Source organism: Elephas maximus, chromosome 26, assembly GCF_024166365.1.
Source record: "Elephas maximus indicus isolate mEleMax1 chromosome 26, mEleMax1 primary haplotype, whole genome shotgun sequence".
Classification (NCBI taxonomy): domain Eukaryota; kingdom Metazoa; phylum Chordata; class Mammalia; order Proboscidea; family Elephantidae; genus Elephas; species Elephas maximus.
In genome coordinates, this window is record NC_064844.1 from 45747310 (window position 1) to 45761378 (window position 14069).

General features: G+C 45.9%; 1 protein-coding gene across 1 annotated transcript in view; it reads left to right on the forward strand.

Moving 5' to 3' along the window:
- SLCO2A1 (solute carrier organic anion transporter family member 2A1) overlaps positions 1–14069 on the forward strand; it is a 112532-nt gene that overhangs the window by 51105 nt on the left and 47358 nt on the right. Inside the window, exons 3-4 of the mRNA XM_049870597.1 lie at positions 2176–2313; positions 9035–9197. Coding sequence (XP_049726554.1) covers positions 2176–2313; positions 9035–9197 — 301 coding nt within the window. The remainder of the gene's footprint in view (positions 1–2175; positions 2314–9034; positions 9198–14069) is intronic.

A 14069-nucleotide genomic window follows, 5' to 3' on the forward strand; every position in this document is an offset into this window, starting at 1 on the left:
TCTCCATGAAATTCTGCTGGAGGAACTTGGCCAAGATATGCGTTTTGGGCTTCACCCCATGGAATATGAGTTGGCAGGTCTGGATCTGGGCCGCCTGTGTGTTCTGAAGACACTCCCCACCCCCACCCTGATCAGGTGACTCTAAATCAAAGCTGACTTAAGAGCCACTGATGTAGCCCCACAAGCTCACAGTTGGGGAAACCATGGCCCTGAGAGGACGAAAATGTGCTAAGGCCACACAATTGTGTGACAGGCGGGCCCAGAACATCTCAAGCAACTAGCACCTAAGCCCAGAAATACCTACTTCATGCAGGGCGCTATGCTAGGCACTCTGGTCCCCTTTCTCTAGACCTCAGTTTCCTCATTTGTGAAAAGAGAGTAGGACTAGATCATTTTCCAAAATACTTTTATCAGTAGAAACCTTTGGTTCAAATAAAAGGTTAGGATGAATCCCAATATATAAACCCAAACAAAGCAGAAGAGTGCCACCTCTGCCTGCAATTGGCTCACTTCCTCCCATCACTGGGTGAAAAGGTGGTGGCAGCGTGGGATCAGGGGCAGGGAGCAGTTTGGAGGGGGATCTATTTTCGTGGTTTCACTTAGCTCAGATTTAGAGGCCTCCAAGTATGAATGCCTGTGCAGGCAGTGAGGGCTGGGCCCTGTCAGAAGCTCCAAGCTGGCCCTGAAAATGCTCCGCCCTATCAGGTAGAAGAGGAAACATTAGCTCTGATCCCTGTGGAGGGGCCAGGCACAACTTTGGGAGGAAAAGGAAATGAAGGTGGAGCCTCAGTTGCTCTCCTGAGATGCCAGTTCTTCAGTTAAGGGAAGAGCTTTGGCAGACTATGAAACGGAATGGTACCCCACCCTTCCCTGGAGGAAAAGTGTGGTCTCCAGAAGGAACACCTTCCAGGGGATGTTCAGGAAGGTGGGACTCCGGGCCCTGAGCCTTCCTGCTCCAAACCATCAAACCTCTCTCCCTCCCTCCCTGCTGTGTATCTGTCCCCATAACTGAGGATTCACATTTCCATGTACCCATAGGGCTAGGTGAGCAGGGAGGTAGGTTACAAAGACAAAGGGCCTCAGCTACCTCCCTGAAGCCGTTATCATCCATCCAGGAGAGGAGCAAGCACAATCACAGATACTCTGATGAAAGCCAAAAAAAAAAAAAAACCCACCAAACCTGTTGCAGTCAAGTCAATTCTGACTCATAGTGACCCTGTAGGACAGAGTAGAACTGCCCTATAGAGTTTCCAAGGAGCAGCTTGCAAATTCCAACTGCCAGCCTTTTGGTTAGCAGCCAAGCTCCCCAAGATACCTCTGATAAGAGGCCATAACAAGTGAGGAAGTGAGGAGGGAAACATTCATTCTAACCAGGTGGTTTGGGGTCAGCATCATGGGGCTTAACTGGGGCAATATAAGTGGGCCTTGGAGGATGGGTATTAATGAGGGAGAGGGGAATGAGGGACACATCAAGAGAAGGGGACAGGGGAGCAGTGTGACCAAGTGCTTCTGTGTGGGCCTGGGAGTGGTCTGAACTGGATGGAGAGTAGTGCTCAGCCCTTGCAGGGCATAGGAGGGAGGATAGACCCTACAGCTGACCAGCAGCCCACTGGAGAAGAAATCCGAGGTGGCGAATTGATGGCTGATAAGTCTAGTCTTTCTTTTGGTGGTAATTCTCCAATCCTTGTCTTGGCTTTGTTGTTGGGTGCGTTGAGTTGATTTCAATTCATAGCGACCCCATGTAACAGAATAAAGCTGCTCCATAAGGTTTTCTTGACTGTAATCTTTATGAGAGCAGATCGTCAGGTCTTCCTCCAGCAGAGCCGATTAACCTTTCAGTTAGCAGCTGAGCACTTAACCTTTGCACCACTGGGCTCGTGATCTTGGTTTTCCTGGGCCATTTATAACAGTGATAAGAATGGCAGTAATGATAGTAGCAGCTAACACTTACTGAACGCTTCCTGAGGGCTGAAATACACCAATGGTCTCCTTTCACCCTCCAGGCCACCCTGTGAAGTAGGTGTTGCCCATGTAACAGGTGAGGAAGCAAAGGCCAGCGAGACTGAATGGAGGAGGATCCACACCAGGCTGCTGGGGTCTAGGAGTGGAGGGCCGGGAGGGTGGCCAGTGCTGGCTGTCCAGAAGTCTGACGGGGCTCCTGTTCTGTGCCCCCAGGTCTTCGTGCTCTGCCATGGTCTTCTACAGCTCTGCCAGCTCCTGTACAGTGCCTACTTCAAGAGCAGCCTCACTACCATTGAGAAGCGCTTCGGCCTCTCCAGTTCTTCCTCTGGTCTCATTTCCAGTTTGAATGAGGTAAGCAGGAGGTACTGATTCAGCAGAGCCCACCTATGGCCTTTCCTAGTCATGGGATCCAGGAAAGGGGAATGGGGGCTGGGATGTGCAAATGGGGTGCAATCCTCTCTCTGCCTGGGGACTCAGGGAATGGAAACAGTCTGAACCAGCAGGCACAGTCCGTGAGGCCTTAGCATGCACCAGGCACTGTGCTGAGAGCCTCCCGCACCTGACCTCAGGGCCTCAGCAGCTCTTCCAGCGGGTACCCTGCTCAACCCCACTTGACAGATGAAAAGAATGAGGTTCAGTAAGTGCAAGTGGCTTGCCCAAGGTGTGCAAGTCTATCTACCTCCAAACTTTGTGCATTTAATTGAGTTCCACGGTAGCCCAAGAATTTGTGTGGCCTCAGACCCATCTCCATGCACGGAGAGATAAGCCCTAGGCACTCAAGTGGGATAGCAGCCCCAGGTCCAGGCAGCTCCAGTCTTGCAAATGTTACATGAGCCAGGGCTGCTAAGCACACCTGACTCACGGATGAGGTCAGATCTCTGTGACCTTCCAGCAACATGGATGAGGCCATTTCACACTCTCCACCAGTGACTCCATATCAAAGTTACAGGAGGGTAGGGTAGGCCAAGAGGCAGGGGGTGGGAGGTCAGAGGGCAGAGTCTGCCAGAAGTCGCTGGAAGCTGGGGAGAAAGAGGGATGGGATGCATCCCACTCGCCATCACGGCTGTAGCATCAGTGGCTTCATGGTGTGGAGATGGGGCGCCAGACCCGGCTTCCCTCTTCTCTTTCCTGAGGCCCACTGTTCCTGGATGGAGGCAGTGGCTTCACCCTTCTGGGAGCCAAGCTGTGCCTCTGGAGCATGATTGGACCATCCCTTAACGTAGTGAAATCAGGTAGATGCAGCAATTCAGAGATATGAGGCTCCCCCAGAACAGCTCTGGCTATGACGGAGCTGTACAAGAAGATGGGATGTCTCTTAAAACCCCCTCCATCACCTTTCAATCTCCCTTCCCCTAGCCTGCTACTCAGCTGAACACGTGGCTTTGGTCTTCGCTCCTCCTCTGGCTTTGGTGGCCACACAGGAGCCCCTCACCTGTGTCAGGTCCCCTCTGCAGTCCTAAGAGGAAGAACCTCTTCATATTCATGTTTTCAGGGAAGGAAGCCTGGGTCAGAAAGGCTAATAATCCATGCCAGGTCAGCAGCCACATGTCATGAGCATAGTGCCTCCAGGATCTGAACCCAGGTCCATCTGATGGCTGCCATATGACTCCCCACCCTACCTCTTCTACCACACCTCCTCCAACCCCTGGTCCACAGCTCTGCTCTATGCAAAGAAGTCGCATTGCCTAACGCTTCAGTGGAATCTCTATGGGTGCTGTCTCTGCACAGCATTTGCCCAACACAAGCTATTTCCCCTACACCTGTGACATACATGTACATATACACGTACAACCCTGTGTCCTGAGTTGTCCTTGCTGGCCTGACAGGCCTCAGACCCCCTGCTCTGAACTCCCAGGCCCACATGTGTGCCTATACTGCTTTCTGTATGTATGCATCTGTGTGTTTGACTGTCTGTGTAACTGTGTGTGTCTGTGTGTGTGTATACTCAAGTGTGTCTCCATCTGATGTGTGTCTGTGTCCTGAACTTCCTGTGATGTGCAGTGATTAGGTCTACCTCACCCTGTAGATTGTTCTCTTCAGGACAGAACCTGGCACCCCTCACACAGAATGCTCCCTCCCAAAAGTGGGCCTGTGTCTTACTTACCTAGTGTTATTGTAACACAGGTACCACATGTGAGTGGCTTTAAAGAACAGAAAGTTGTTTTCTCACAGTTCTAGAAGCTGAAAGTCCAAATCAGGGTCTTGGCTGTGTAGATTCCTTTCTTGTTGGGTGCCCTGGGAGTTCCTTGGTTCCTTGACTTGTAATCCTCACGTGGCATCTGTCTTCCCCTGTGTGTGTGTCTCTGTGTCTTTTCTAGTCTTTTTATAACTCAGAAGTGATCAGGTTTAGGACCTACCCTACTCCAGCATGACGTAATTAACATAACAAAGAAAACACTATTTCCAAGCAGAGTTACAACCATAAGTATAGGGGCTAAAATTTCATATTTGTAGGGGAGGGCACTATTCAATCCATAACAGCCTTTGATAATGACCATGGCACGTGTTGTCCTCCCTCCTGACAGACATTAGGGAAAACAAATCTCTGACATTTGTGTCATCACAGTGCTAACCCATGGCCCTGGCAAGCATCACTAATCTACCACAGTCTTCTTTCCTGCTGAATCCAGACGCAGACTCTGAATCCTTCTCAACACAGTATTCTAGGTACGTCTACTGATTAAAATCAGAACTGGCAGGTAAGGTGAACCCTCCCTACCACCTCAGCCCCATATGATGGTATATTCTATCATCTCTCCATGAGTAAATTTTCATTCATATTGTCCCTATCCCTGGAGCAAAAATGTAGTCCCAGAAACAGTTGGCTTCTTCAGGGGGTAGGGAGTGGCCAGCTGGTACATGATGGGAGGTTGTTTAGGCGAATAAGGGGAATAACATTTCAAACAAGGCTATGGCTCAATCAAAAATGAAAATAATTCATCCATTAAATAATCTTCTCTTTCCCAAACTCAGATGAGCTTTACAACAACCTGGTTTCAGATCATGCTTATGGTCATGATTGGAGGCAAATAACATAAGAAAGTTCATTCCTGTGACCTAACAAGCCTGTGTGTTTGTCTCTCTGTGTGTGACAATGTGTGTGTATGCTTGCATCTACTTGTGTATTTGTGTCTGTGCATGTCTAAATCTGTGTGTCTGAGTATGTATTTGTGTCAATGTATGTGGAAAAGGTGCATGAGTGAGTGTGTGGAGAAGGTAAGACAGGAACTCAGCCAAAGGACTTTCCACACCCCTGTTGATTCTGACCGTTGCATTTAGAAACAGGCCAAGTAGTAAAGCAGGGACCCTTAAAGGGCAAGCAGAAGGTTGGGCATGAAAGTCCCTGCTTTTTTGGCAGTCATGGCTTCTTGAGCAAAGCCAGGGAGGGATGGAAAGTCTCATTATGGAAGAGGTGACCAGGCAACTCTGGAGACAGGAAACAGTTCATCAACGAATCAGCAGCTGCACTAGACTTAAGACGTTGAAGGAATGAAGGATCCCAGAGATACCGAAAAGAAAAAGGCAGACTTTGGCAGCTGCTTGAGTGCAGGATGGAAGGCACCACAGACTATAAGGAGGTTGCCTACCAGAAGCCTGGGTGAGCAACCCTCCGGGGGCGTCAGCCTTCAGGTGCAGCTCACAGTCTTAAAGTCTTATGGGGGCCAATAGGTGGAGTAAAAGGTCCATGTAGGCTGGTATGAATGACCAGCAGCAGAAGGAAGTTCAGCTGACAGAAGACATGTGGCGTCTTGGCCCTGTGCAAGCAGCGCCTTCTCTTGTCTGTGATTAAAGGCCAGGGCTGAGTAGACTAAGTCAGTGGGAGCCCTAGAGCCCCTCCAACCTTAATGCATTCCCACCAGTTTGACCTGATGCCACTTTGGTTTGAGATATTAAAAAGCAGTGATGTGTTACAAATAGGCTTTGTAACAGCTTTCAAATGGCCCAACAGGAAATCCACAGAGCTGCTTTAGGGGCCATTCCATTGGAAACAGCCCTGGTGGCACAGTGGTTAAGCACTAGGCTGCTAATCAAAAAGTCAGTGGTCCAAACCCACCAGCCACTCTATGGGAGAAAGATGTGGCAGTCTGCTCCCGTAAAGATTTACAGTCTTGGAAACCTTATGGGGCAGTTCTACTCTGTCCTATAGGGTCGCTATGAGTTGGAATCAACTTGACGGCAATGGGTTTGGGTTGTTGTTGGTTTGTTTCCAGGGGCTGGGGATGGGCTAAGGCCTGGGCTGCAGAGGCCCTCCTCTCCTCACCTATAACAGCCTCATATTGGGGTTTTTTTTTTTTTATATTGGGAGAAAGGTTTGGAAACTAAGGCCGTAAGCCAGCTTCATCCATGACACCTATGGAGGTCCAGCTTCCCTCTGAATACAAGCTCAGGCCTCAGGAGAGTGCTGGAATGGCCCCTCTGGATGGCGGGGGTGGGGTGGGTGGTGGTGGTGGTCTGGACACCCCAGTGCTTCCTTCCCTCCACTATCCCTCACTCAGACATTTTAAAGTCAGGTAGCTTCAGTTAGCATAGCTGATATGCTCTGACATTTACAATCAACTTGTGAAAAATTATGAGGAAACAAGAAGGAAATGAATAAAATCTAAGAAGCAAAAGGATAAAGCTTTCTTTCCAGATACAGGTTTCTGAATGTTCTAGAACCACCTGGAGCAACTCCCTAGCTCGGGCTGGCCTTCCTCCTCACACGCCTGCTCCTCCCCTTTCTCTTTGTAAATCAGAAGCCATCTTACTTGTGCTATTAAAGAGGGGTCTCCTGGGCAACTGTATCCTTTTGACAAAGTTTACCATTTACACATTCATTCATTTGCCCAACCAATATTTAAAGGACACTTACTATGTGTCAGGCACTATTCTAGGTGCTAGGAATACAGGAATGAACAAACAAAAATCTCTGCTCATATAGAGCTTATATTCTGATGACTAATATGACACCCATTTACAGAAATAAATAAAACATATGGCAGATCAGATTATGATAAGTGGTATGAAGAAAAACAAAGATGTGATGGGAAAAAGGTGCACGGGGCCAAATTGGGGGTGGTGGCTGAATTTTAAATAAGGAGATAGGAGAAGATCCTAATAAGAAGGTTAAATCTGAGCAGCTGTCTGAAGCTGGTTAGAAAAGAAGGGAGCCCTGCGGACACGTAAGGGAAGAGCAGTCCAGGCCGGAGCAGCATATACAAGGCCCTGAGGAGGGAATCCACCTGCTCCTTCAGAGATGTATTATTGAAGGAGCACCAGAAGGCAGAGTGGCTGGAGTGGAAGGAGGGGAGGAAAAGAGGTAAGAGAGGAGATCAGAGAGGTAACAGGAGAGGGGAGAAATGTGTAGGGCTCTGGAGGCTCTGGGAAGGACTTTGCCTTTTCCCATTGGAGGACTGAGCAGAGGGAATTGGTCTGACATTTCGACAGGACCACTTTGGCTGCTGAATGGAGAATAGACTGTTCTGGGGCAAGGGTGGAAGCAGGGAGACCAGCCAGTTAGCTACTGCATTAATTCAGACACAATATGCTGGTGGCTTGGACCGGGGTGGTACAGGGGGAGGTGGTAAGAAGTGGTCAACTTCTGGACTGGTACTGAAGGTCAAGCAAATGGGATTTGCTGATGAAGTGGTTGTAGGTGTGAACGAATAGTCAAGGATGATGCTCAGGTGTTTTGCATGAGCCGCTGGGAGGATGGAGGTGCTGTTTACTAAGATGAGGAGATACAAAGGCAAGGCCGGGATCTGGGGACCATGAGAAGTGAAGTTTTGGATGTGTTAAGTCTGTGAGAATTCAAAGCACATGTAGAGCATGTAAATCCATGAGCCTGGATTAGACCATCCAGACAAGAGCTGAGGTGCAAGGCTTAAGCTCTAGGCCCAACGTTGAGCGATCAGGAGATGAGGGAGAACCAGCCAAGGAGACTGAGAAGGAGCAGCCAGGGAGACAGGAAGAAAACTAGGAGAAGCAGTGTCATGCAAACTCAGTGAAAGAAGTGTTTCAGGAAGAAAGAAAAATGATCAACTGAGTCAAATGATGAGAGATCAAATAAGAAGGGAGCTGAGAATGGACCTGTAACTTAGTAATAAGGAGGTCATTGGGGACTTTAGCAAAAGCCATCTACGAAGACTCTAGCCTCGATTTCCTGAGAGAAACACCTGCTTCTTCAGCTGGAAGGAGACTGTGGTGTGGGCAGGGCGGGGGCTATGGCTGCTGACATTCAAAAGTCCTCTAGTCCAGATGACCTTGCGTTCTGGGGTAGAGTATCATCCCTTTGGACAGTGACATATCAGAGACCTGCCTGCACCCCCGTTCCCATTCAAGACCTTGCTCCTCAAGCTGAGCCTCCTGTTCCTTCCCTGGCTCTGAGTGGGGCACAACAGGAGCTTAAGGACATGGGCTTACTTCATCCCCATCCCTCAGTTTACAGAAGTGGAAAAGGCCCAGCGAGGGACAGAGACCGCTTAGCAGCAGAACTGGGGCAGAGATCCACTTCTCTAAGACACCTGTCTATTTAAGACTCAAGGCTTTAAAGTCAGGCCATTCTGTGCTTAAGCCTTGGACTGACCACCTCCTAACCTCACGGATGTGGGCAAACTACTTAATATTCTGAGCCTCAATTTTGTCACCTGTAAATGGAGGGATACTGTATGGTTAAACGAGGTAGTGCATGTTGCTTTGTTGTTATTGACTACCAAAGACTCTAATTAGGGAACATTTTACTGTTCCTAGGAGCCAGCCAGAATTGGAGGCTTCTTGGATTTTGCCTTAAAGGGTTTGGTCCTAAAACAGTTAAGTTTAGGCTGTGAGCTTTCCGTAGTCTTCGGGTAATTCCCCAGGGCTGGTCTCTCAGGCTCAGGCAGGGAAAGGCTTCTGGCCCCAGAGAGAAAGCTGGATTCACATGTTGGAGGCCCTGTGGGCAGGTCTGACACCACAGCTCTGCCCGGACCCCAGCTGACACCGGGCATCCTCTTGCCTCTCCAGTTTTCCCGGACGGGGTGTAGTCAGGTCTGCTCTGTGGGTGGATGAAGACAGGGTTTCTGGTCTCACTCGGCCCCTCTCTCTCTCTCCGCAGATCAGCAATGCCATCCTTATCATCTTTGTCAGCTACTTCGGCAGCCGGGTGCACCGTCCACGGGTGATTGGCATTGGGGGCCTCCTCCTGGCTGCAGGTGCCTTCTTCCTCACCCTCCCACACTTCCTTTCAGAGCCTTACCAGTACACCTTGGCCAACGTCGGTGAGTGGCCTCCTGCCTCTGCTTCAGGGCCATAAGAAATGAGCAGACATCTCACGAAGTTAGTGGCGTGCTTCTGGGACAATTCCATTCCACTGGGCCGTGCTTCCTTGGCTTTTATTGTTTGGCTTCTCCACCAAGCTCATCTGAAGCTCAGAACATACTGCAGGATGTAAAGACATGGAGCAGCTATCTGAGCTCTGGCTTGTTGAGGAAGGCGCGTGACTTCTCTCCTGCTCTGATTCCCTGGGCTTTACCGCCTGGAATGATCCAAGATCCCCTGCCTGGGGATACTTGTGAGCAGCGCCTGCAATGGGGCTTGGCGGGAGGAAGGTTAAAGCGATGAATGTGACGAGATCTGTGGATAATTAATCATTTAACAGTCCCTGGTATTTGCGCGTTTGTCCATCATTCTTCAGGTTACAGTGCACTCTTATCCTATGCCCTCATCTGATTTCTCTGGACACCGTGAAGGGGAAAGAAAAGGAATAAGACAAGGACACAGTGCCCAAAGACATCCAATAGCTTTCCTAAGGACACACGGTCAGTTAGAAAGAGAGAGGCTCAAGTATCCCGACTCTTAGGCTTCTATGACACTGTACCTTGGGTTCTTAGTGATGTGTCCTGTGGCAGGGTGAAATGTGTGAGGATTTTATGAGATTTGTAAAAAAAAAAAAAAAACATAGTATTAAATTCCCTTTCCTTTAAAAACTATTTTTTTGACCAGAAAAATTCAAACTACAGCTAAGTCAAGAAAATAATAAGACACCCAAGTACTGACCATCAAAATTTAGCAATTTTCCTTCAGATACCGCTTTTAAAAAACCTGTATAAAACATTACCTCCCTCTCGACGCCTCACTTCTTCCCCAGAGGGAGACACTGCCCTGCAGTTGGTACGCTTTTAAGCCTGTTGCTTATCTGTATATATTTCTCCTTCTAGTGGCCTATTTCTTTAGTCCAACTTTTTATTTCTTCTTACTGTTGGAATTATGCATTGTTAGTTATCCTTAAATTTCAAAATTCTCTTTCAAAAATTATTATAGAGTAAAATTGACTTTTAATTGCAGGTGGTACACAATAGTTTAAACACATGTACAGATTTTTGTAACCACCAAGGTGGGGATACGGAGTAGTTCCATCGCCCCAAAAATCCCCCTCGTGCTATTCCTTTACGGTCACACCTACTCTATACCCTGGCGATCACTGTCCTGTTTTCCATCACTGTGGTTTTGTGGGTTTGGAGCATATCATATAAACGGAATCATACAGTGTATAATACTTTGAGACTGCCTGCTTTCACTCAGTGTAGCATCTGGGGTTCATCCAAGTTGTTGCATGCATCAGTCGTTTACTCCTTTTTATTGCTGAGTAGCATTCTGCTGTGTGGACGCGCCACTTTTGGTCTATCCATTGACCTGTCAAAGGGCATTTGTGTTGTTTCCAGTCTGTAGCTGTTATGAATAGAGCTGATATAAATATTCGTGTATAGATTTTTTCTGGGAATATAAGTTTTCATTTCCCTAGGTCAAATACCTAGGAGTGGAATTGCTGGGTCATATGATATGTGTATGTTTAAATTTTTAAGAAACTGACAAACTATTTTTTAAAGTGTCTGTACCAGTTTGCACTTCCACCAGCAATGTCTGAGAGTTACTTGCTCTACATTCTCACCATTACTTAGCATTGTCATTATTTATGTAGTAATACCTTACTGTGGTCTTAATTTGCATTTCCCTGGTGGTTAATGATGTTGAACACCTTTTCATGTATTTGCTTGCCTCTTTGATGAAGTGTCTGTTCAGATCTTCTGCCCATTTCTCAGTTGGGTTGTTTGTTTTCTTACTGCTGAATTTTGAGAGTTTTTTGTAATTCTGGATATAAATTCTTTTTTAGACATGAAATTTGCTAGTATTTTCTCCTAGTCTTTAGCTTATCTTTTACATTCTTTTGGTAGTATTATTTGCAGAGAAAAAAGCTTTTAATTTTATTAAAGTTCAATGTATCAACTTATTCTTTTATGAATCATGCTTTATGGTGCCACATCTAAGAACTTTTTCCCTAATCCCAGATCACAGACATGTTCTCCTATGTGTTTTTCTAAACATTTTATAGTTTTACAATGATTTTTAGATCTATGATCCATTTTCAGTTAATTTATTATAAGTGTGAGGTATGTGTTGAGGTTTTTTGTTTTGTTTTTTTCTTTTTGCATACGGACATTCAATTTTTCCAGCTCCATTTGCTGAAAAGACTATCTTTTCTCCATTGTACTGTTTTTGCAGCATTGTCAAAATTCAGTTGGTCATATTAGTGTGGGTCTATTTCTGGACTTTCTCTTCTGCTCCATTGATCTATGTGTCTAGCCCTTTGCCAATATCACACCTGTCTTGATTTCTGCAGCTTTTTATTAAGTCTTAAAATCAGGTAGTGTGATTCTTCCAACTTTAGTCTTCTTGTTCAAAACTGTTAGATCTGTTCTAATTCAGTTGCCTTTCCATATAAATTTTAGAATAAGCTTGTCTATACCTACAGGAAAAAAAAAAAAAACTGCTGGACTCTTCATTGGAAATGCATTAAATCCATAGATCAATATGGGGAAAATTGACATGCATACTATATTGAGTCTGTTAATTCATGAACATGGTATGTCTCTCCATTACCCTTATATTTTAACAGTGACCTATGATTTAACAAGGAGAATGAAACAAGAATCCTAGAATTTTTTAGTGTCCACCACCTTCTCCCATCTTCCACATTATTGTTGACCAGTATTTCAGTTCCACCTGTTTTTACCCTTCCCCAAGTGGCCGTTATTATCACAGTTATTGTTTATAAATAAGTCAACACTTAAGTATGTTTACCCACAAGTTCAGTAATGGCTTATGTGCTCACCATTGTTTCTTGGATTTCACCCACCCTTGTTGATTCAATTTCCTTTTTCCTGAAATACATGCTACAGAGTTATTTTCAGGTCGGCCCATGAATGAGAAAATCTTAAAGTCATTGTCTGAATTTCACCCTTGCTCTTGAATTATAGATTAGCTACAAATAGGATTTTAAGTTGACAGTTATTTCCTCTCAGCACTTTGAAGGTATCATGCCTCTGTCTTCTAGCATCTCTTTATAGTGTTAGGACATCTCTGTCAGTCTGTCATTCCTTTATAGGTACTCTGTTGTTTCTCTATAGTTGTGTTTAAGATTTTCTCTTTTCTTTGTTTCATGTATGGTCACCATGAGGTATCTGAGTTTGGGTTAATTTTTGCTTATCCTGTTTGGAAGTTTAGTGTGCTATTTGTTTGGACCATTAAGGTTCTTCTTTAATTCTGAAAAAATTCTCAGCCAAAATTGCTCCTGATATTACTGCACCACTATTCTCTCTATCCTTTTAGATGTATGTTGGAGATTTTCATTCTGGCCTTCTTGTCTCATAACCCCTCTTTTGTAGTTTCTAGTGCTTATTCATCTGTGCTGCATATCAGGGGATTTTCTTGATATGTTTTTCTGTTCACTTAAGTCTCCAGTTCTGTTAATCTGATGTGCAATCCATCCTTTACATTGTAAATTTTAATGGCTCTGTATATTTTGAGGGAATCCTGGTGGCATAGTGGTTAAGAGCTACAGCTGCTAACTAAAGGTTCGGCAGTTCGAATCCACCAGGATCTCTTTGGAAACTCTGTGGGGCAGTTCTACTCTGTCCTATAGGGTAGCTATAAGTCAGAATCGACTTGACGGCAATGGGTTTTTTTGGGGGGGGATATATTTTGATAATTTCTAAAAGTTCTTGTAATAGTTTTTCAAGTCAGCCTGCCCTGTTTTCATGGTTTCTTTTTGTTTCCTATGGTCTCTATTTCATTTTTGATTTCTTAAATTATTTTAAATATATTTATTTTAAGTTTCAGATTATTCTATTAGAATCTGGATTGGTAGATCCTTTTCTTTGTATGTTTTATAATGTGTGACCATAAGATCATTCTCAGTGAGATTTTTTTCCCATACAGGAATTTTGTGTGGTCACGGTTGTGGAAATAGCCCAATAGAGCGGTTTTGCATTTGTACTTTTTTAAAGGATGCAGGAAGTGGCCAGTTGGTATTGTAAGGAGTAGCAGCCCATAAAGGCTCAGTCCATAAATGCTCATCCTCAGTCCACTGTATTAGAGTTGAAGATGTCTGAGGATAAATTAGCTACCCAGGGAGGTGCTAAGGGAATAATAGATTCTGGTTTACTTAAATACCAAGCCCTTTTTTTTAGTCAGATGTGCAAATCAGGTTCAAGAGATGAATCCTTTAGCATGATAGAAGGGATTTCTTTATAAATTGTAAGACCTATGGGGGTGGGGGTAAATAGGTGCCTGGAATGGAAAAAGAATGGGGCAGGAACAGGGACATCTAATGATGAAATGTCTGCTGGGTTCTGGCCATGGGAATCTTTCTCCCATCTCTCCATAAACCGCCAGTGAACTAGTCATATCTCATAAATGCACCGTGGCCTTGGATCTACTGTGGGCTAAGGGCTGAGTCTTGCTTCCGGTGGGCATTGAGAGACCTTAGCCCAAGGGTCTGGCTATGCTCTTTCTCCCCTTTGGTCTAGACAAGGGGTTTGAGGCCAGCTCTAAAGGAGAGTCAGAAGTTGCTGGCTACCCTCTCAGGCCAGGTCCACTACAATGCCCTCTGTATAAAACCACAGTCCCTGCCTTCTCCGTTAGCATGAAGACTGGGCTAATGAAATCAGCAAGGGATCCTGGGGTGGTGGGTTCAGGCTGAGGGGAGGGCATCCTGCCAAGCACCACACCCTGCAGCCTGCTCAACCTGGCGGATTGGCCCCCCAGGGCCTGGGTCCACATCCCAGTGGCATTTGCTTTGCATAGAGCAACAA